General features: G+C 42.1%; 1 protein-coding gene across 2 annotated transcripts in view; it reads left to right on the top strand.

The window, feature by feature from the left end:
* SCUBE2 (signal peptide, CUB domain and EGF like domain containing 2) overlaps positions 1–23,630 on the top strand; it is a 64,416-nt gene that overhangs the window by 951 nt on the left and 39,835 nt on the right. Inside the window, exons 2-7 of one of the 2 annotated variants that reach the window (XM_039536956.1) lie at positions 2,627–2,749; positions 8,491–8,616; positions 11,702–11,836; positions 19,034–19,159; positions 19,470–19,586; positions 21,131–21,220. In XM_039536956.1, coding sequence (XP_039392890.1) covers positions 2,627–2,749; positions 8,491–8,616; positions 11,702–11,836; positions 19,034–19,159; positions 19,470–19,586; positions 21,131–21,220 — 717 coding nt within the window. Of the gene's footprint in view, positions 1–2,626; positions 2,750–8,490; positions 8,617–11,701; positions 11,837–19,033; positions 19,160–19,469; positions 19,587–21,130; positions 21,221–23,630 lie in introns of those variants that run through there. The other variant, XM_039536955.1, reaches the window with a different exon arrangement.

A 23,630-nucleotide genomic window follows, 5' to 3' on the forward strand; every position in this document is an offset into this window, starting at 1 on the left:
TCTCTCATTTCTGACCAGGGTGCTGGACAATACTAGATGAATACAGTATTTACATAGCACCAGAGAGGTGGCTGGCACTTTTCAAACATCTGAGATTATTAAATGAAAAATAAATTATCTGAATTAAAATGTGCAAACTTTGTGGACTGTTAGGTTGCTTTAGTTGGTTTGTAATATGGGCAGTGGTAAATATTTCTGTGACTGAACTTTTATTATGATGGTGGTGATTATTTTAAAGTTTTGTTTCCCTACTAGGAATCTTTCAAATAACAACATTAGTATCAAAGAAATAAAACAGATGTTTAGTGTTTTTAAAAAATCTAGAAGTACAAGGTTGATGTATCACAGTCTAAACCGTGTTCTATTAAATGTGGAATAAACCTAATAATTCTTCATGCATCTTCCTCCTCCGCAGCAGTTTCACTGCCAAGTTTAAGACTGCAGCATTTTCTCTTAGTTTCCTTCCCCAGAGCCTCTCTTTCCAGCTTAGACTACCTTCTGTAGGAGCAGAAATCTCACCCAATGTGTATAGTAACTTTAAATCAGCTTTCATTATGTTATATACACTAATGCTGCCTTTTCACTCCCGTTCTTCATATGCATCCTGGAGATCAAAGAAATTAATATTAACAATAAAAAACCCTAAAAACCTGAACCAGCCACTATGTATAAGGTGCAGTATCTGTTTGACATTTATGCATTTTAGTTTTAAGAGAAAAACACTCTTGAGTGTGTCCTCTCTGTGACAGTGCTTTCCATGGACAGGTACATCTACAAAAACCCTAATGTGCAGACAAGTACATGGACAAGGAGAGTGGGAATAGTTACTTTGAGATAATGCATGAGCTTAATTTCTACACATTTAAGCAACAATGAGTCACGAAAGCTTATGCTCCAATACGTCTGTTAGTCTTTAAGGTGCCACAGGACTCATTGTTGCTTTTTACAGATCCAGACTAACATGGCTACCCCTCTGATACACTACACATTTAAGGTTTGTTGACAGCTGATCTCCTCCATCCCATACCAGTTTTCTGTCTCAGTGCTATACATCCATATCCAATTGAAGGTCTTCTAGTAATTCCTCTCACATCCAGAACCTTCTTTGCTGACCACTCCCAAGACTCAAAAACTCCCCTTGTAATAGTTTTCCTTATCCTGTCCCAAGATCCCATCTTCTGCTAATCTCACCACCTCAGCATTGGTCTTCCCCTCATTTCCTGATGATCTTGATCCAGAGGTATTTGTAGGGTGTCCATCGTATTTGTAGGGTGTCCATCGCTATTATCTAGACCAAAGATTTGCAATTTGTGTTCAATGGGCCACTGAGGTTCAGCAGAGTATTTGATCATGGTCTGTTGAGCCAGTTGGTCATATGATGCTGGCCTATTGTCTTGTTCCCTGCTGCTAAACTGCTTTAAAAGAAGTTAAAACCATATTAATAATCTTCCTCATAAGCAATTACTCTAGTTATTAAGGGCTGTTAGGTGATATGTGGAAGGAGAAGGTGATCGGTGTGATTGACTCATGGGACACCTTCTCTTCCATTCATAATCTCTCTGTTACAATGTGGTCTACATTGGAGGGAAGAGGAAGGCATGGGCACTTATGATATAGCCACCAAATACTGTATTAAGACTCCAGGAGGACCTCCACTTCTGCTGATTTGTCTGTACTCGCAGATCCTTCCCGTCTACGACTTCCTTTCCTACAGAACTGCCTTTTCCGCTGATCTCCTTCCCCTGGACCATCCATGGGACCGTACTCTGTTTGTGCTGATTTGCATCTTTTTTCTGCTGCCCTAGAAACTCCTGTTCTGATGATGTCTTCCCCTCCCTGTCACTCTTTTTTGATGGCCCCCTACAACTCATTCATATCCAGGACTTCCTCTTTTGCTGATCTTTCTCATTCCTCGCTCTTCCCCTGCGCTGAAGTTTCCAGCTGGATGTTTTAGCTATGTACACTATGTGCTTCTTGAAAGGTGACTGCCTGCTGTGTGTTTCAGCAATGTTGCTCACCAGAGGTGACTTTCACTTTTTATTTAAAAAAGCTAATTTGGGAGCAGTAAAAACACTTGAATAACCATCTGTTTAATGGTAAGTAAAAGTTTGACGTGTCTGGGGCTGTGATTTTGAAACTCTAGACTGAGTGAGTGTTCATTTTTTGTGAGACCTTTTTGTTAGTTTAAAGAATGTCATGCTTCCGAAGAGTGATGTCACAGGTTTGAAATATGATTTTTTTCAATAACTGGTTGTTTGGGGCTCTATAGATTAATTCTGTCTCTGTGTGTGTCTGATTCTTAGCTCCAGAGACACAGGGCCATATTTTCTGCTGCTGTTAATCAGTATAACTCCATGGAGTTACACCGTTTTACATCACCTGAAGATCTGGCCCATAATGTATGAATGCTGATACTTGTGCAAATGTATGCATATACATAATCATGCAAGTGTATGCTAACACGCACACATCCACACATACAGCCATCATGCAAGCATATCTTGTGTGTCTCTTTCTTGCACATGCATGTGCGTGTGCACATAGACACACGTGACCATTCAGCAACCAACCAAACATTCTCATGTTGCACCTTCTGACATCTCTCATGAATCTGTTTTTTTTACAGATGTGGATGAGTGTGCCCAAGGGACTGATGACTGTCATCCAGATGCTATTTGTCAAAACATTCCAAAGCTGTACAAGTGCACATGCAAACTGGGTTACAGTGGTGAAGGGAAAACGTGTGAAGGTAAATTGACTGCAGTAATACACACTGCTTTAGCCATTGTGTGTGCCAGACACAGTCCTATCGCCATTTGCTGGTTAACTCATAGTTAAGACTGCAAAAGGGATTCATGGGAACATCCGTGACAAGCTGTTGACTCCTTATGTCATATATGTAGCCCAGGAATCTGATATATTTCAAACTTAATTATATATTTGTGTGTGATTTTAAAAAAACACAATCTTAAAAAGACAACAATGCAGCCACTACTTCTGTCCAGCTCCTTAGATTTACTTTAGATATAGATTTATGGTAGGTACCCTTTTGAGAAGCCCTGGCTTGGAAGAGGAGAGAATGTGCCTTATTTCTACTGTGAATTTGACTAGCTTCAACTTCTAGCTATTGAATCTTGTTGTACCTTTATCTGCTAGTGTGAAGAGCCCTCAATTTCAAAATTGCTGTTCTGCACATAGGTAGTTACGTATTGTGATCAAGTCACCCTTTAACCTTCTCTTCGTTAAACTGAATGGATTGAACTCCTTGAGTGTATCACTATAAACTCATAAGGCATATTTTCCAATCCTTCAGTCATTCTCATGGCTCTTTTTTCTGAACCCTTTCTAATTTATCAACATCCTTCTGGACTTGTGGACACAGTATTCCAATAGCAGTTGTAGCAGTGCCAAATACAGAGGTAATATAACCTTCCTACTTAGGGTGACTAGGTGTTTGGTTTTTGACTGGAACACCCGGTCGAAAAAGGATCCTAGTGGCTCCAGTCAGCACTGCTGACCAAGCCGTTGACTGTCTGCTTGGGGCCTCCACGCAGTGGGGCTGGCAGGCTCCCTGCTAGCCTCCGCGGTGTGCGGCTCCTGGGAAGCAGCCAACATGTCCCCCCTCCAGCTTCTACATGTGGGGCATCCAGGGGACTCCACACGCTGTCCCCGCCCCAGGCACCGCTCCCACAGTTCCCATTGGCCAGGAAGCATGGCCAATGGAAGCTGCGGGTCAGTGCCCGCAGAAGGGTCAGCGCCTGGACAGTGCGCAGAGCCGCCTGGCAACGTCTCTGCATAGGAGTCCAAGAACAGACATGCTGGCTGCTTCCAGGAGCCACTTGAGGTAAGCGCTGCCTAGAGCCCGCACCTCTGATTCCCTCCCAGGTCGCAGCTCCATGCCCCAGCCCCAGCCCTGATTTGCCTCCCACCCCCTGAACCTCTCAATCCTAGCCCGGAGCCCCCTCCCATACTCTGAACCCCTCATCCCTGGCTCCACCCCAGAGCCCTCATACTCCCTTGCACCTTAACCACTTACCCCAATCCAGAGCCCCCTCGTGCACCCCAAATCCCTCATCCCTGCCCCACACCCCCAGCCCAGAGTCCATACCTCCTCCCACACACCAACCCCCTGCCTCATCCCCGAGCCCCCTCCCATATTCAAAACCCCTCATCCCTGGCCCCATCCCAGAGCCCACAGGCGCACCCCCAGCTGGAGCCCTCACTCCCTCTCACACCTCCACTCTCTGAGCCAGCCAGGTGAAAATGAGTGAGTGAGGGTGGGGTGAGCGTGTGACAGAGGGAGGGGGGTTGGAGTGAGTGAGGGTGGGGCCTCAGAGAAGGGGCAGGGTATGGGAGGGGCTTAAGGGGAGGGGTGGGGCAGGAGGTGGGACAGAGGTCTTCAGTTTTGTGCAAGCAGAAAGTTGGCAATCCTATTCCTACTTGAGATTTTCCTGATCGTACATCCAAGGATTGAATTAACCCTTTTACCAGGAAGTCACACTGGGAGCTTGTGTTCAGCTGATTAGCCATCCTGGCCCCCAAAATACTTTTTTGGAGTTACTGTTTCCCAAGATAGAGTCTCCCATTGTGTAAGCATGGTCTGCATTCTTTGTTCCTAGATGTATAAGTTCCACCCGGTAAGTTTCAAGGTGCTTACCCATAAAAGCAGGCTGGCCACTGACAATATGTGGGAACAAATATAGCATTGATTCATTTAAAGGAAGTATTAGTTTCTTGCAGTTAAGGCTGAAGGTTTGTGCCTCAGGCTTAGTTGAGGTTGGTTTCAGCAATGCATGTGTAAGTTTGAAACGGGGGCAAAATCATGCTTGTATGAACAATACCACAAAGCTATTAAAGTTCTCATAAAAAAACGGGTTTGACCAAGTCTGGGCACAGTAGGGGCCTGATCCAGCTCTGCTTAAGTCAGTATAACTCTTTCCATTTTCTTCTATGGTAGCTGGATTGGGTCCATAAAAAGCAGAAACTTTAGCACCTGCTGTATTTCTTTGCTTCTTCAGTTCTATTTATCATATTTCTAAAAAGGGAAACAGTGATAAGAAGCCTAGCTTCAAAGCAGGGAGTCACTTACATTACAGTCATATGCATGAGTGCCTTAGAAACATAGGAACTGCCAAACTGGATTAAACCAGTGGTCCATTTAATCCAGTATCCTACTTCTGACAGTTGCCACACCGACTGCTTCAGGGGAAGGGGAAACCTTGCAATAGACAGAGTTATTTTTTGAATCCTGCTTGGTCTTAATTATGTATTGTGGCAAGGAGTTCCACAGGCCAACTGCATGTTGTATGAAAATATATTTCTTTGTATTCATTTTGAATTTCATTGAGTATCCCCTTGCTCTTTTATTCTGAGACAGGGTGAATAGAAGTTCAAAGACTATCTTTTATATCCCAATTGTTATTTTATATACCTTTTATCATGTCACCTTGTATTCATCTCCTCTTTAAGGCAAACACAACCCAAATTTTCAATTTCTTTTTATATGTGGGTTTTTCCATATCCTTACTCATTCTTGTCATCTGGCTCTGAACCCACTCTGTTTCTGTTATAGCCCTTTTCAGATGGCGTGTCCAGAACTGGCCACAGCATTCCAGGTGAAGGCATACTATTAATTTAGAGAATGTCATTATATAATATTTGCTCTGTTATTATCTATCCTATTAGCAGCCAGCAATATATTGGCAGCATAGCAATGATAACTAGGATGGATCACAAAATTTAAAAAAGTTACATGAAATATTTCAACATCATTTTCTGTTTCACACATTTTCAACCATTTTCCATTTTCTGTTTTTGAAAAATTTCAGCACTTTTAATTTAAAATATTTATCAATGTTATCAGAATGGTTAGTGAAATTTTGCATGTACCAGGTTTTTGATAAACAAAAAAAATCTCTGACCATACTGATTGTTTTGATTAAAATTTTAATTAAAAATGTTGCAAAAAATATTGACTTTTTCGGGCCTTGCAGTGGGTGAAATCCTGGCTTCCTTGAAGGCAACTGCAAAACTCCCATTGACATTAGTGGAGCCAGGATTGTACACAACGGTTTTTGTTTTTTTGGGGGAAAAAAAGCACACACCCAGCTACCCTGTCTCTATGACAAATTCATCCCAAGAGGGCACATGTACCTACTGAGTTAAGGTATTTTTATAATGAGCAGCTTCTTTAAAACATAGTTAGGCAGTGAAACACTGGGGGCTGAGTCTTCTGGGAGGCTGGGAAATCTTAACTTCCATTGACGTTCTTAGTGCTTCTCAGAAAGTACAGAATGTGTTTTAGGATTGGGCTTTTGGACCCTAAAATGAAAAAAGCCAACCTGGGCCCCTCAGATGACACAAGATTGGCAGAGTGCACTTGCTATGGCTAAGGCCAAATTTTTCACCTAAAATTAGTCACCTATATCTATATTTGAGCATGTACTAATAAGTGTCCTGATTCCCAAAGACTTCAGTGAGCACTGAAGATGGTCAGTGCCTTGGAAAATCAGGCTACTGAATTAGGTATGTAAATGTGGATTTAGGGGGCCTTTGTTAGGGATCCATGTTTGAAAAATTGCATCTTAATATTTTGGGGTAACCGCTACCATAGATGAAGCTCTAGTGGCTAGAGCGCAGAAGCTCTAGTGGCTGTGAGTCAGGAGACCTGGGTTCTGTTCTTGGATTTGCCACTAATTTACTGTATGACCTTGGGCCAGGAAGTGTCTATACATTAAAGTTATACTATACCAGTATAGTTAAAGTGGTACAACCCCTTAGTGTAAACACAATTATACAGTATCAGCATAAAGGTGCTTTATACTGGTATGGCTATTCCCTTACAGGGGTTGTACAGGTATAACTGTTATGATAAAAAAACAACCAAACAAACAAAACAAATGAACACAAAACAAACCCCCTAACTCCCACCACTCACCGTAATAGGTGCAGTGGTACAAAAACTGTATGGGAGACCAGACCTAAATCATTTAGGAGCATGAGTGTTGTGGTCCAAAGTCACTGCATTGCTTTTTAAAATCTCACCCTTAGAAATCCTTAGGTGAAAATAACTGTGTAAGCTCTCATAGTATTATTAATAGTGTAACAAGCATCATCAGATGTCTGGGAAAAGTAGAGATTGGTCGAAACCAAAAACCTGGATCTAACCTGCCAAACTTTCACATTGGGGGGGATTTAGGAATTGAAGCCTGGATCTGAATTTAACACCAACTCTTTCTCTTTACGTTGGGTCAGACCAGAACCCTAGCATTAAAGATACTGAACATTGGGGGAGTCAACATTTTTATCTGGATGTTGTGGCTTTCGCCCATCTTTAGTATAAAAGCTCTATTTGAAACTTTTGTCTGACTGTAAAGGGCTTTGGTTATTGTCCCTATCTCTTTCCCTTAGTGCCCTAACCATGCTGGTAAAATTCTGCCCTGTGCAAACAGAAGGGCAGCAGAAGACATAGGTACTACCTCAGAGTGTAAGTGGGATTTTGAAGATGTGCAGAGGCAAATGTCATCATATGAGCTGAGTCCTAGATGTACCAATGTTGTTTTGCTGTTGATTGAAATGGGAACAAGATCATTTGTTGGTTTGTTTGTGTCTTTTAAATCAAAGCTCCTGGTGTGCGATTAGTTTATTTTGCTTAAGGAGTTTTATGCTAGAAATTGTTTTCCAGTACAAACATGAGGAAGATCAAGTCTTACATATTCAATTTCTTTATTTAGAGAGGAAACAAAGTGTTGGTCATTTATCATTTCATTTGAAGTATCAAAAAGACAAAGGTAATTTAGGACCAATGTTTATATTGGGTGTTAACAGATTTTAGAAAATATGTTAAATAGAAAGAATCGTATGAAAATGTTTTTTAAATGAAAGCTGATTATTTGGATTTAAACATTCCCTTGCAGTATTTGCAACCCAAGCATTGCAGTTTTATGCTAGTGCTTGAGAATCAGAAGCTAAATTGACTCATGCATTTTAATAATCAAAATTGAGTCAAATGCAAAGTGAACAGACAAATTGAAATGGTAAATTAGATAGTTAAAATTATTTCCATTCTAATAATGAGAGTATTGTGATGAATGCAGGTAAGGAGATTTGTCATTTTTTAAAAATATGTAGTTTGATTCTTCCCTCAAATTGATTCTATGTCAGTGTGACTTCACTGACTTCAGTGGATTTAATCCTGATTTACATCAGCATATAAGAGAGGAGAATCAGATCCATGATTTTTAATCTAACATCGTTTTTAATAAGCAGCTTTAGAAAGCTTAAAACTATACTATAGCACTGGGTGGAAATCCTAATGCATCTTGTCATCTTTCAGAAACATTGAACAAATAATGTGCTAAGTATAGTCTATTTGCAAGACAATGATGATTTAGGAGAGCAATTACTGTTCACATTTATACAATCATGTCAGGACCTGTCTATGCCAAACCAGGAAGCATCCATCAGATTGACTTTTGCTTTATCCCTCAGACATTGATGAATGTGATAATGACTTCAATGGAGGCTGCGTACATGAATGTTTCAACATTCCAGGCAATTATCGCTGTACTTGTTATGATGGCTTCATGTTGGCTCATGATGGCCATAATTGTCTCGGTAAGGAACATGCTTGCTAACATTGCAAATATTGATGCAAAGATATCCCTTTTTAATTTGTGAAAGTAAAAAGCCTGTGATTCCTGAATGCTGTGTTAGATAAGATGTCTAGACAAGAATGATACATATTAGACAAAGGAATTCCAGGTTTCGACATTTCAGTCTCTGTGTGACTGCTCTGTGGCTCAGTTTCCCCATCTGTAAAATGGGGGATAATACTGACACATTTTTCTTAAGTGCTTTGAGTTCTTTGGATTAAAAATTGCAAAGCATCCTTCATTATTCTGTTAATGTGTTTCTTTAGGGAAACTTTAGTAAATTGACCTGTTTAATATGAGGAACATTTCCTGTTTTTTTTTTTTTTTGGAAATGTTAATTTATGGTCCAAGCCCAGCCATGTGTTGGGGTTGGGAGAGAGGAATCCTTTCTCCAGGTAATGGAGTAGATATGCCTCATTCTCCCATTTATGTATCTTATATGGGCCACATTTCTGTACTACCTGAGCAGCTCACAATCTCTAATGTATTTGTCCTCACAATACCTGTGTGAGGTAGGGCAGTCCTATTGACTCCATCATACATTGGGGAACCAAAGTACAAGAAAGAAAAGTGACTTGCTCAAGGTTATCAGGGAAGTCTGTGGTGAAGCAGGGAATGAAGCCCAATTTTTCCTGAGTCCCAACCATTGCATCACCCTTCTGCTCTGTGGGTTTGGCGGTACCTCTGGCTCCTGCATGCTGCTACATGGTGGGTGATGATTGGTGGAACCGTGTAGTGAGTCTTCCTCACACTAATGTGTGGATCCCTATGGACCCCCTACAAATGCTGCTCATCACTGTCTGAGCAGTGGGGCCATCACTGGGTATGTTACCTTAGGAGATTTCCACTCCTGTTGGGGAGGGGATTTGCCTCCTATTGCAGAATTTGAAGACTATTGTGAGCCATGCAAGAGTGATGAGATATTTCAGATTAGCATGCAGTATTTTAGTAATGGGACCAGGCCTCTCTTAAATATTTAGGGCAAGATCCTCACCTGGTGTAATTTGGCATAGCTGCTTTGTCTTCATTGGAACTACATCAGTTTACATCAGCTGAGGGTCTGGCCCATAGACAAAGTCCTGTCTGTTGGTGTGTAAATGGGAGAGGGTGGGGAAGACACTATGTCCCAAGGGTTGCACTATCCTGTCAAAGCTGGATAGCCATATAGTCTGGGCAGAAGCAACTGAACTATTTATTGATGCTTTTTAATATTAGGAAGAGTGTCTTATCCCCTCTCACACTTATTTAAACACACAAGTGGAGTTCCATGAGGTTCACATTAAGGACACTCAACTGGGTGAGCACCTGACCTCTTTAATAAGGCAATAAAGGGGTATATTTTCTTTCCATACAAAGAACTCCTCTAGCACACGAGTACATCTGGTCATATTCTGATCTCAGTAACTTCACTGGAGATACCTTGAATTTACACAGCTGTAACTGAGGCCAGAAACTGGCCCACTGTTGTGTTAATATAGGGTTTCTCATTATTGCTAGGCTGTCTTGAAAAGAACAACAGTATTGATGCAATGGTTCTTGGGGTGGAGGGAGCATATAAAGGGTAAAATGGACTTTAAAACAATGAAGCTCAAATCACAGACCTCCTAATTTTGACTGCCCCTTTGAAGATATGATTTAAAATTAAAATAGATATTTTGACATGCAGCAAATTTGGCTTAATTTTCTGATAAACTGTTTACTTACTTAGTTCATGCCACTTTTTTGTTAACCAAGCCACACCCATATTCCTGAAGACTCGATATGTGTGCCTGGATTTTAGCTGAATAGACAATTACTTTTTGGAGAGAGAAGACAATATTCCATTATTTCACTATGGTCCACGAAGCAGAAACATTTTCTGGAGTTTCAAATCCATAGTACTAGAGAATCTTGGTGGTTGTTTCAAAGCTGATTCCTTAGTTTCAGATCACTATTGAACTACTAACATTAACTGTTTCTATTAAGACTGAGACATCTAGACTGCTTGGAACATAATTTATATCTTTGTTCTTTTCTATGATCATGATGCTGTGCTAAATCCATCTTGGTTTAGGTACTCAGGTTGCCCCACTGGTTTCAAGGGAACTTAAATCTATCACAGTGTTTGATTTCACTTGTTGGTAAGAACACAATGGCTTCTTCCTGTTTTTAGGCACTATTTTATGCAAAAAATGTTAAATACTAGTTTCAAAATCTTAGCCCTAGTACTGTAACAGTGAGCAGAGTGGGAAGCAAACATGGTGCACCAAATGCAGTTGCATAGGTGCAAATGAGAGCAGAATTTTGCCATGACACCTTTATGGCCTGTTTTCCTGGGTGTCGAGCATCCATAACTCCCACTGAAATCAGTGGGAGCTGTAGGTGCCCAGTCCTTCTGAAAATCAGGCCTGTAAGGTTTATACAATAGCGAGAGGCTACAGAAAGCTTACATCAGTGATGGGCAAAATTCAAAAGGCTTGGAGGTTGAGATGAGCACTTCAATGTTCAGGGACTTAGTTGGAGCTTTTCGACTCTTCGTATCTCTTGCTTCTGCCAATATCTATCTTGCAAGATAGATATTTGCAAGAACAGATTTCTCCTGAGGTTCCCCATACTTCCTGCCTCTGGTGAGGCCATAAATATTACAAGATCAGCATTCCTTAAACTATTTCAGTAACTTTTGCTTTGTCCCTGGCCACAGGAAATACAAAAGCAGCCACAAAATAAGAGACAATGAGGTGGAATAGGCAGGTGGAGGATAATTAATCAGACATTCTCAAGCTTCAGAAAAGACCTAGCATTTGGCTTGCAGTTTGGGTGAAGGTTCGGTGTCTTGCTTGAACCTGAGCCTGAAGTTTTTTGATAATTTTCCCTTCCTCCATCTCTGCCTCAGAATTAAAATCTTCTTTAAATGCCCTGATCTATAGACCCATTGGGACTTTGGTAAAACAAACATTTATGTAATCTATACTAGCTGCACACATTGAGATCAACCTCCGGGCATTGATTTATAGCAGTGACAGTAAATGCAGCTGTACAGGTACAAACCCAGTCTCTTTATTTTTCAGATACAGATGAATGTATGTTCAACAACGGTGGTTGCCAGCACCTGTGTGTCAATACCATGGGGAGCTATGAGTGTCGTTGTAAGGCAGGGTTCTTCCTGAGTGACAACCAGCACACATGCATTCACCATTCCGAAGGTACTGGTTCTTCCCTTCCAAACAATGAGCAGAAACTTCTTGTGGGAGCACATAGCAGACTCTTAAGCATTTTCACAAACATTTAGAGTTTTCGTCAACAAGAGAAGAGGTTCACTGTTTGCCTGCCCCTGAGGGTATGTCTACACTGCAACAAGACACCTGTGGCTGGCCCTGGTCAGCTGATGGGCTCACAGGGATTGGACTGTGGGGCTATAAAATTGCAGTGTAGATGTTCGGGCTGGAGCCCGGGCTCTGGCCCCTCCTACCTTGCGGGAGCTCTTCTATCAAGCTAGTTACTGCCTCTTGGGGAGGTGGATTACCTACACCAATGGGAGAACTGCTCCAGTCAGCATAAGTAGTGTCTACACTGAAGCACTACAACGGCACAGCTGTGCTGCTGTAGCATTTTAAGTGTAGACATACCCTGAGTACTCTTGTCTTCAGGGGACCTCTGCAGGCCGCCCTCATGCTGCTCATTGTAGGATCAGAGCCTGGAACACTGTCAAACGAGATGACTTTGTCGTGGGAGAGAGGGTCCTTTTTCCTTTGTATTTCCTCACCAAGATGAACATATATTTGGATACTGTCTGATGGATCAAAAGGCAAAATCAGTTGTTTAATCACATGTCTGTACCTGATCCCTGGTGGAGAGCTCTTCCCTCTTTCTCCATCTCTTCTTTAGTATGTCTTGAAAAGCACTCTGCCTTCCCCATTGGTCCTGTTCCAGCAGGAGTAACATGTCCTTTCCCCTCATTCTTCATTGTATCTTTTCCATTTCCTCCTGAAATTCTCTCCCAGGATCCATTGCCTTGCTGCTCTTGTTCTCCTCTGTTTTGCTGTCTCTTTCCCCTTCAGCTTCTGCCTCATTTATGGTTGACGGATTCCCCATGTTGCATGACTCTAAAGCTGGTCAAACATTTGTTCTCAAAACATTTATGTTTTCCAAAAAAAGGCGTTTTTGACCAACATGTAATTTTTTTCTGAAAATTTTCATTTTGGTTAACAGTTTCTGCTTTTTCAATGAAAAACTGGAAGGGAAAAATCAATACCTTTTCCGTAGAAATTTTCTTTTCAAGTCAAATTTTTCACTTTTTTGGAAACCAATAATGTTTTTACCAAAAACCTCATATTTTTACCTAAAATGCTTTGAGAATACCAAAAAATTTTCAGATTTCATTTTTTCATTGAAAACCTAAAAACTTCTAAACCACCTCTCCATGGATGGAACCTCACCTCTCTCTTCTTCTATACTTGTAATCTCTTCTGTGCTCATACTTCACTTTATCCCTGTCCCTTATTTCTCTGGCCCTCCTCCCATTTCTCTTTCTTCCTCCTCTGACATCTGTACCCACCTCCCTTAGCCTACTTCTGTAATAAGGAAGACTAGTCAGATGCAGGAGATTTGAGTTCATTTCCCTGCTTTGCCACAGATTTCCTGTGTAGTTTTGGGGAAGTCACTCAATCTCTCTGTACTTCAGTTCGGCATCTGTAAGAGCACTTCCCTACCTCCTAGTGTTCTGAGGATAAATCTGTTGATGTTTGTGGGCTCTCTGATTCTGCGGTGATGTGGTTCGTGTAAGGAGGTTGTGGAGGTGGGGCAGGAGAAATATGGAGGCCTGGCCTGTGGATAGAGTGAGAAGGCAAAGGAGAGGCTGTTCTGTTCCTCCTGCAGATTTGCATGGTGAGGTTGCCTTGGATTATCTGCTTCCTGGAATCCATCCTCCCTCATCTGCTGTGCTCCCCATTGTCTGGCTCAGGACTGTTTGCTGGGACACTGCAGGAGTTTTTAGAGAAGAGGCAATAGTCAAGTGTGATAGTTACTTACTGTAGCGGGGTGGATCCAGAGCAGAGTGGTGCTCCAGATGGTTCTCTGGCTCTGTTTAAGCCTTGCGTAGGTCAGCTGGGCTCATAACCTCCCACTGAGTTGTGCACAATCATAAGTTTTCCTTGACTATATGCCCTGGGTTTATTCCTCTTCAGCTGTAAGTGACGGAACAAATGCTTTGTGAGGACATTGCGTCAGTAATAGCGATAAATCACTTACCTACGAATGGCTTTTCTCTTTGTTGTTTAAATTACTTTATAATATTGAGTTAGCAAATTTCAGGGGAATGTCATGCAGATGGGGTTTTTACCATAGAAATAAGCGTTGTGACCATGATGTGTCCTCTTACTACCATTTCTAGTGATAATCCGTCTCCACTCAGGAATCCATCACAGTCCATCGCAGTGTGTCACACAAACTACGGTTATTTACTTCTTTTGGGCCAAAATCAATGGGCATGAATAAGAGCTGCAGGATTTGGCTCATTAGGGTTAGATTTAAAGCCATGCCACCTGAAGGCTGGTGTACAAAGGCACTGCACCAGCAGTAGCTCCTGGAGATGTTTTACCGGTGGAGACCTAGGCAGCCAGAATGTCTCTGGGAGCGGGAAATGCTGCTCCCTTTAACAGGGTAAAGCATGACACTACACAGGACCAGCCCCATTCTCCAGTTGGTGGGAAGGGATGCAGCACTCTCGGGATGTCTAGCTGTGCTAATGGTGCTGACATTCCCCTAGCTTGTGCTCAAGCAGGGCCAGCACCAAGATTCTGGTCGCACTTTGTGCAGGGACTTCCTTTCCTCACACCTCCTTGTGCGCCTGCATAAGACTATCCAGAATCTGAGCCTCAGTGTTGACAACAGAATGGCAATTATGGTGATGAATATGACCCAGCCTTGATACAGCACCTTCTCTCAGTGCTTAGCAGGGTTTGCTAACTGGGTGTACATTTGGCTGGACAAATACCATTCTGACTTATTCCCCACATAGTTCCGCTGATATGACTGCATAAGAATTGAATCACTTTGCTCATTCTCATATCAGGTACAGTTACATTGACATTTATATAATATATATATATATATTATGTAATATAAAATATTCATTGGAACTGATTTTTAAACTAACAGACCTGATTTATAGTAAATAAAATGTTAAAACATTTGGATGCACTTCTCCATAAAATATCCCCTTTTTTGGTCAACTAGATTTTAACTTTTTTGGTCAAAGAAAGCACATTTAACTAGTCAGACCCTGGGTATTTTATTATTAAAATGTGGTTCATAGAACTTGTAAGGTCCATTTTAACTTTTGGTGGAGAAGTGACCGAATTCCAGATGCACAGAACTGAGCAATTCCCAATTCAGCATTTAAACCATTTGTTCGAGTTCAGTGAACTTTACCAAAGTACCTGCTTTAACAATTTCTCCTTCAGGAGATGCATGCACCCGAAGAAATTACTTTGCTAACAGAAACTAATCCGTTAATTCTCTTAATGCTTTCTTAACACCTCTTAGCTTACAAACAGATCGTATTGCATGTTTAAGCTTAAAAATGTCACAAAAACACTAGAGTTAATAAGGCTAATTTGTGATCTTATGTGCTGCACAGATCCTTGATTGACACCATAATAGTGGATGATAGCTTTCATGTGGGGATCTTTGGGCTCTTTTGTATATTCTGTCGGATTTGAGGCATCATTGTCTTTTTAGGCTTCTACAGAGTTCTCACTGTGGGAAAGGAATCAAAAAGCCAATAGAGCAGAATAATCTAAGCAATGTAGCATCCATTCCTTTGTTACTTAAAGCTTTCTTAATAGAGGAAGAATATTGTAGCCTAAAACTGGGATGTCAAAAATATAATATGAAAAGTAATTGCCTGATTAAAATGTAACTGAATGTTTATGAAAGGTTGACCCCAGCTCCCACTACAAATATTTTTTCTTCATTTAATAATATTGCTTCAAAGAGAAGATATTTTGAAAATGCATGGGTTAAGGAAACCTTTACCTATTTTCTTTTACACAATGAGGCTTGTCTCTGATTTTTTTTATTAAGGGCATGATCCTGCTTCCACTGAAGTTAATGGGAGTTATTTCAATGGGTGCAGGATTGGGCCCTCAATAGGATTAGCCAGCAAGCCTAAATAAACTGACCAGAGTCCTCTTGAAGTGGTTATATTATCTAAGAAGAAAAAAGAAATGGATGGTAGTGCAACTCCTTTCCTTAAACAAACAAACAAAAAAAACCCACTGCCTTAGTGTAGATTATTATAAAGCACACTCTCCTTGGGATGCACCGTCTGTTTTCCATTGGAGTAGCAATCAGTCTTTCTTTGCTGTTTCCCAAATTTTAGCAATACAGAAGGATTCAGTAAGGATCTAGAGTATTCTGCTCTACACTACTAAGCCATATGAGAATTCATAGTTTAAACCCCAACATTTCTGTAATATGGAAATTTGTGTTTTGTTTTGCAGTCACATTCCAGCCAAAAGCCAGCCAAAAGTTATGCTGTTGCAAGAGTTGTGTGTGCGTGTGTATGTTTTGTATATATTGTATCATGCTAGAACTTTTGCAACGTTATGATATTTCTGTACAGTGTGACACTCATGATGGATTAGGCTGGAGACCCATAGTGATGTGCAGACATTTTGCAAGTCATGCCTAAAGATCTGTCAATGAGCTTCAATCCTGATATCCAGGATTGCTATTACAACAGGCAGCAGCTGCTTGTAGGGTGATCAGATGAGATGAAGAAAATATCGGGACACATGGGGGGCAGGGAGGAGTCCGCCGGCGGAGAAAAAAAAACAACAAAAAAACCCAACAAATGTTGCTGGCGGAGTGAAATATCGGGACTTCACATAACAGCTTTGCAATGTGAACAAATGTCTTCAAGGTGCCAAGCCAGGCACTGAATTCCTTACAGATGATGCCTAAGTCACATTTCTGTCTGTCTATCTTAGGTACTTAAAAAGTCTCCATTACCATAGTGTCTGAGCCCCTCACAAGTTTTAATGTCTTTATTCTTAGGGCATGTCTACACTTACCTCTGGAGTGATTGATCCAGCGGGGGCCTATTTATCACGTCTAGTGAAGGCGCGATAGATCGACCGCTGCGCGCTCTCCCATCGACTCCGGTACTCCGCCGGAATGAGGAGCATAGGCGGAGTCGATGGGGGAGCATCAGCAGTCGACCTACCACAGTGAAGACACTGCGGTAAGTAGCTCTGAGTATGCTGACTTCAGCTACGCTATTTTCATAGCTGAAGTTGCATAACTTAGACCGACTTAGCTTGCCCCCCCCAGTGTAGACCAGGCCTCACAACACCCCCTGAGGTAGGACAGTGCTATTATCTCCATTTTACAGCTGTGGAACTGAGACCCGGAGAGACTTGACAAAGGTTACACAGGAAGAGGAACAGGAAAATTGAACCCAGGTCTCCCAAGTTCCAAGGAAATGCTCTAACCCCTGCACCGTCCTCCTCCCTAATATTCAGACTCCTCAAGGAGAGTTTGGATTTACCAACCATGATTCCATTCTGTCTCTTTGATATATTGTTGCCTTTTTGAGAATACCTCGGTAATATTAGAAGAAGAGATGGTAATAGCGCACTGTTGCTTGGGTGGTAAACTCCTTTTATATTGTAAAATCCTTGGGATAAGGACCCTGGTGAATCTCCATGCACCTCCCAACCCCCCTATTGCCCGGATGGTGCTGCAGTAGCTATGGGAGCTACTTTATTGTATTGGCTGAGTTGCAGTGTTGAGTACATAGACTGCAGCACCAGCTATGGAAGAAGGTTCAATGGGCCTTCCAGGATCCAGTGACTCTGCCTTGTGCACAGCATTTGGCCCTTAGAAAACTAACAAGATTAAAGTCCCAACCCCAGAGTAAAGCAAGCGTAAATCTGGCCTAAATTCCCACAAGGAGGCTCCCTGAGAGTTCTCAGATCCTCCGGCTGTTTAGAGCTACCTGAGTGGCTCCCTTCCCAGATTGTGGCAAGCACAGCTCAGCCAGACCAGAGAATCCACCCATAATCTTTTAAGAGACCTTATTTTTGTAAGTAATTCTAAAGGAATGGAGAACAAAAGAACAGAGCAGTAGTGTGTTTTTACTGCTGGACTTTAGTGGTTAGGAAATCCCAGTGAGGGGACGAACCTTTGCATCAGTATGTCTGTGGGATACAATGGAACCTTTGTGGCACATAGAGTTAAAATAAACTTTGGCTCCTTTAATGCTGGGAAGTAGGGTAAAGTCTTGCCAATGGCTGGGGCATGGATTTAGCTGAAACCCTGGACAGAGGCAAAAGGTTTTATAATGCAGGGAACGTTTCCTTATTGTTTGACTGCAGCCTCTCTCTGGCAGAGGCCACATGAGTCACCACAGCAGCCTGCAGATTAAGTGCTAGAGTGTGAACAGCTCATAACTGTCAGAGACAAAACAACAAGATGTTTTTATGAGGTACACCAAAGGGAAGAAAAAGTCAACTAATGTCACATTACTCTATTCATTTGGATCCAGACTGCATTTGCTTGTACTACATTCTATTCAGCTAGTGAGACACAGCACAGAGGTGCAGTTATATATAAAACATCATGATGACTTCCCAGAGGTGTTAAAATGTACTGGTTGAAATTAGAAAGAGGCCAGTAGATATCAGAAAAGGTTAAGATGCTCCCAAAACAGAAAATTCTTTGCTGCCCACGGGTACAAGTATGTGTGACTGCTGGGTCCGCTGCTAACCACCAATGGAAATGTAGCTCTGTGAATCTATGGCTCAAGGCCAGTAATTTGAAAAGATGTGTGAAGCATTTGAATTTTGTATTTATCTGAATAAATTTGGACATTCCCTTGCCTCACAACATCTCATTTTGCTATTTTATGGGAAGAGTAAAGGGGAAATGAGCAGCCTTAGTGCCTGGTCTTGCAAGGTATGGAGCAGCTCTCAATTCCTATTAAAATATGTGGGAAGAAGAGGAGGAGTTATTATTACTAATAAACATTTATATTATGATAGCACCCAAAGGCCTAAATGAGGGTGGGGGGTCTCATTGTGCTGGGTTCTGTACAACCACAGAGACAGAAGGTCCCTGCCCCAGAGACCTTAAGACACAAACAGACAATGGATTAGGGGCAGAGAAATCACCTTGCAGGCCATTTGCTTAGCCTTTAGCAGTATCAGGCTCTTTTTATTTCTTGTATATCAGCTGATACTTTTTTCCCCTTTTGTTCAGATACAGGAGATTCTTTCAAGAGGTACAAGTTGTCTGCTGTTTACTTATAGTTGGGCTAATGTTTGTATTTAAGCTGTTACCTGCATCTGAAGACACTGAGGATACCAATGATCTATGACATTTGTACTGTTTTGCAGATGGCATGAGCTGCATGAATAAAGAGCATGGCTGTGCCCATATCTGCAGAGAAGCACCGAAAGGAGGAGTGGCATGTGAATGCAGACCTGGATTTGAACTGGCCAGGAACCAGAGGGACTGCATTTGTACGCAACAAATTCATATTGATCCGTAAAGGGAACAATAGAATTCTATTATTTCTGCAGCTGATCACTAATTTGGGCAGTTGTATCTATGGATGTGCTAGGATGACATGTTATTTAGACTGCACATTTTTGATGAAGTGAAATATCAACTTAAATCAGTGGGTTTTCAAAATGTCATTGTACAAATCCATCAATTAGTATTGAAAGCTCTAGTATGGGAGTCATGTTAACATTCACACACAAGAAGGGTAAATTCAGCCCTGTGCAGGGATCTGGAAATTTGAGGCTCTACTGTATGTTTTCTTTCCAGTGACGTGCAATCATGGGAATGGTGGGTGTCAGCATACGTGTGAGGATGCCGATGATGGGCCCATTTGTGGATGTCACCCAAAGTACACAGTGCACTCGGATGGGAAAACCTGCCTTGGTCAGTAAGCAGTGGATGAATTCTTTTCTGTTGATGACTGACATGTAAATGAGTTTCAAAATGTTACCATTTCTGCAGGAGTAATATGTTCCAGTTCTATTGATGAAAAATTGCATAGAGGCCGAAACGACAAGCATAGGCCGGATCCATGGGTCTGGCCAACCCATGCTTGATGCAAGACCTGGATGTCAAGGAAAAGTGGTTCTAGGTCACATTTCTGCCCCACTCCCCACCCCCCACCCCTGAATTTGGATACAGTTTGGCCCCTGGCATAACTTAGAGAAACTTTAGGGCTGCTTTAAGTGATGCCTGCAGGAAATCTCTTATGGAGCATTCCACTATCTGGGGAGCCACCAGAGTGCTAGGAAAGGCCAGAAGGAGGTGGTGTAGAGCTGATTGTGTTGGCTTTACATCCCATGGAGGTTCCCCTATGTCTCCATCTGCTCCTTACAGGCTGCTTTCTGACTGTGTGAGAAGCACAGAAGAATTGGCCCAGCATGTTTAAGAAAAAAAAATCTGTTTTTAAGTATATTTTGTTCTGGTACCTGTGAAGCATCACACATATTATTAACCAGGGGACAATTTCTTTCCATTTTCTTAAGTTTTCATAGATTCATAGAGTCCAGAAGGGACCTCTAGGATCATCTAGTCTAACTTCCTGTATAACGCAGGAATTTCAACAAGCAATTCCTGCATCAAACCCATAACGTCTGATTGAACTAAAGGATATCTGTTAGAAAGGCATCCATTCTTACGTAAAGAAGTGCTTGGTGGATGAACACAAATGCTTTGATGACCAGTCTCTGACCATTGATTAAAAACAAAAACCTAGCCATAGTCAGCCATCTCTTTCATTAGCCAATGGTCAGGGCTGGCTCCAGGGTTTCTGCTGTCCAAAGCTGGAAAAAAAAAGAGCCGATCGACGGCACTTTGGCGGCAGCTCAATCACGCCACTCCATTCTTCGGCGGCAGTTCGGCAGCGGGTCCTTCCCTCCCTCTCTTCCTCTTCGGTGGCACTTCAGTGGCAGCTCAAAGAGGAAGAGAGAGACTGAAGGACCCGCCGCTGAATTCTCACTGAAGACCCGGACAGGCCGCCCCAATAGCGGACGGAGTGCCGCCCCTTTGTATTGGCCGCCCCAAGCACCTGCTTCCTTAGCTGGTGCCTGGAGCCGGCCCTGCCAATGGGTGATCAGGATGGCAGGACACTGGTATGTAGCATCTTGTCTCTGATTAACCCTTTTGTTGTTCTGTTCACCACACCTACTATGTTTTAAGGTTTCTGGGTCTTTGAAAAGCAAATTAAAACAAAACAACAAGAAAAGCTATCACATTTTTAATTGGGGAGTTTTAATGTTTTTGTTTTCAAGTGTTTATTTCTGACTGTTTCTGCTTATGATATTTGATTCAATTAATTGTAGAGTTTAGCTTTGTTTTAGAATTGGATTTCAAAAGAAGTGTCATACAAGATAGTTGGCTACTGCATTAGGTACCAACAGTCACATCACCACTCACTGATTTTTCCCCCCCATGTACTTGCATTACAGAAAGAGAGGAGGTTGTAGCTGAGATATCTGAGAGTAATACCACAGCAGGAGCGGATGTGGACAAGCGAGTAAAGCGGCGGCTGATCATGGGTAAAAGTGCCTATCTTGTTTTGCTGTGGGGTTTCTTAACTAGTCTTGCATGGTGAACCCTTACTGTCTTGGATAGCTGTCATCGAACATAGCTATTGTGACTATGGGCTGAAGTCTGCCCTTGGAGAGGCATGCATTACCCATTGAACTCAATGGATGCTCGCTCACCTCTAAGGAAAGGCTATGTCCCTATAGTATATAAGTAATCATGTATAGTATTCGGGATGTATAGAAGTATGAGCTGAACCAGAGCCAAGAAACCTGCTCTCTACCTACCCCGTAACTACTGAGTTCCCCAGTCTGACTATTCTGCGGTTCAGAGCTTGAATATAAAACTCAAACGCCTAGTCAGATGATTTCTTTTAGAGTCAGATTAAATTCAAAACCTTTAAACTTTTTGGTACTGGCCGTTTTGATTGGCACAGAGGGATTTAAGGGACTGGCCCAAAGTCCCACTACAAGTTTGGAAACTGACCCTGGGTTTCGTGAGTCCTAGTCCAGTGCTTCAACGAGACTATCCTTCCTATCTCTGAGACATGCACTGTGAACATCCAGCTCCTGGTGGAAAGCAGGGTTCTAGTCTGTTTAGATGCTTCCCAGAATGTTAACCACTTTCATATAATTCTTCTTCTTCTTTACTCAGGCTCCCTGACCTTACAGATCTAGCTAAGTTAGGGGACTCAGTCACCATAGAGTAAAATTGTAGTATGGACAGGATCTAGCTCTACCTCTGTATATGGGCTAAAATCTGCGACTGTCCAAGGTTTTAACTCAGCAGTGGGAGCATGGTTAGGTCCTATCTATATTACAGTCTTTAACCATGTTGAAAGTAGCTCACTGGACCACCAGTTTTTTAACTGGTTCCCTGAGGTAGATAGTGATAACAGTATAAATACGGTGTATGGAAAACGAGAATCAGGCGCAGTATCCTCTAAACTTGTTTTGTCCCTTTAACAATAAGGTGCACTATTTCTCCCTGTGTGTGTCTCTTTTAAATGGACTGTAAGGACAGGCTTGTTTGGAGTTGGAGTTCACCCTTGATTTTGTAGCTGATAGGGAGCTGGGAAGGGTGGCAAATTCCCATAGTACAACAAGGAATTTCCAATGCTTCCCTTTTTTTCCTCTCCTAGGGAAGTGCCACACATCGTCTCTCTCCTGAAATATTTCAGTATGTACTAAATTTAGTTGTGTTCTATTTAATCCAAAGGTGTATCCAGGGGACTGTGGAACAAGTCCCTGTGATCTCAGTGCAGTTCCGAGTGAACAGATATCTGTGTCACAAAAACATCTCCGCAGCTGGCACTGATCATTTCCTATTCCTGCTGGCAGTCTCATCAAAGCGGTGGAGGCAGAGGCAAAAGCTTTCAAAAATCGGAGACTAAAGTTAGGCTCCAAAATCCTTATTTAGGCACCTAAATAAGCAGTCTGATTTTTAAAAGTATTGAGCTCCCAACAGGCCCGTTAAGATCAGTGGGAGATGAGAGAAGTTCATTCCCCACACCTATGCTGTGGAGCTGTCTAGCAGAGGAGAAGGGCAGTCTCCACTGTTCTGTGCTAGCGAGCTTATTATTATTATTTATATTACCGGAGCACCTAGGAGCGAACAAAAAGATGTTCCCTGCCCCAAGAAATTACAATGTAAGTGTCAGACAAGAGGCAACAGATTGTTGGAGACAAACCAATGGTGGAATACAAGGAAACAATGAGATAATATGGCCAGTATGATTAGCAATGGTTTCAGTGTAACTGTTGTCATGTGTGGGTTTTTTTTGTTTTTTGTTTGTAGGCATCACAGCAAAGGAGAGTTTTGAGGAGGGTTTTGAAGGTTGATGATGAGGTAGCTTTGTAGATGTTTATGGGGAGCTCCTCCCAACTGTCAAGGGTAGCATGGGGGAAAGCACAAAGGTGCTTGTTTGAAAATTCAAGTGGGCGATGGAGGTAGGAGTCAACTTTTCCATGCTGAATGAGAGATGAGGAGTAGAATGGGGACAGGCTGTGATGGGCCTTGAAAGTGAAAACAAACAGCTTATGTTTGATATAATAGAGATGAGGGAGCCAGAGAGGGAGGATGATGTTTTAATAATTGGAGATACACCAATCTCCTAAAACTGGAAGGGACCTCGAAAGGTCATCGAGTCCAGCCCCCTGCCTTCACTAGAAGGACTAAATACTGATTTTTGCCCCAGATCCCTAAGTGGCCCTCTCAAGGATTGAGCTCATAACCCTAGGTTTAGCAGGCCAATGCTCAAACCACTGAGCTATCCTGATATGGTAAAAGCAATGAGCTAGGAAGATTATCTTTGCAGCAGCATTTTGAATGGATGCAAGCAGGGCAAGATTGCATTTGTCATGGCCAGAGGAAGGATGTTGCAATAATTGAGACATGAGATAATGAGAGCTTGGAAGAGAG

Source organism: Mauremys reevesii, linkage group 4, assembly GCF_016161935.1.
Source record: "Mauremys reevesii isolate NIE-2019 linkage group 4, ASM1616193v1, whole genome shotgun sequence".
In the NCBI taxonomy this organism is placed as follows: domain Eukaryota; kingdom Metazoa; phylum Chordata; order Testudines; family Geoemydidae; genus Mauremys; species Mauremys reevesii.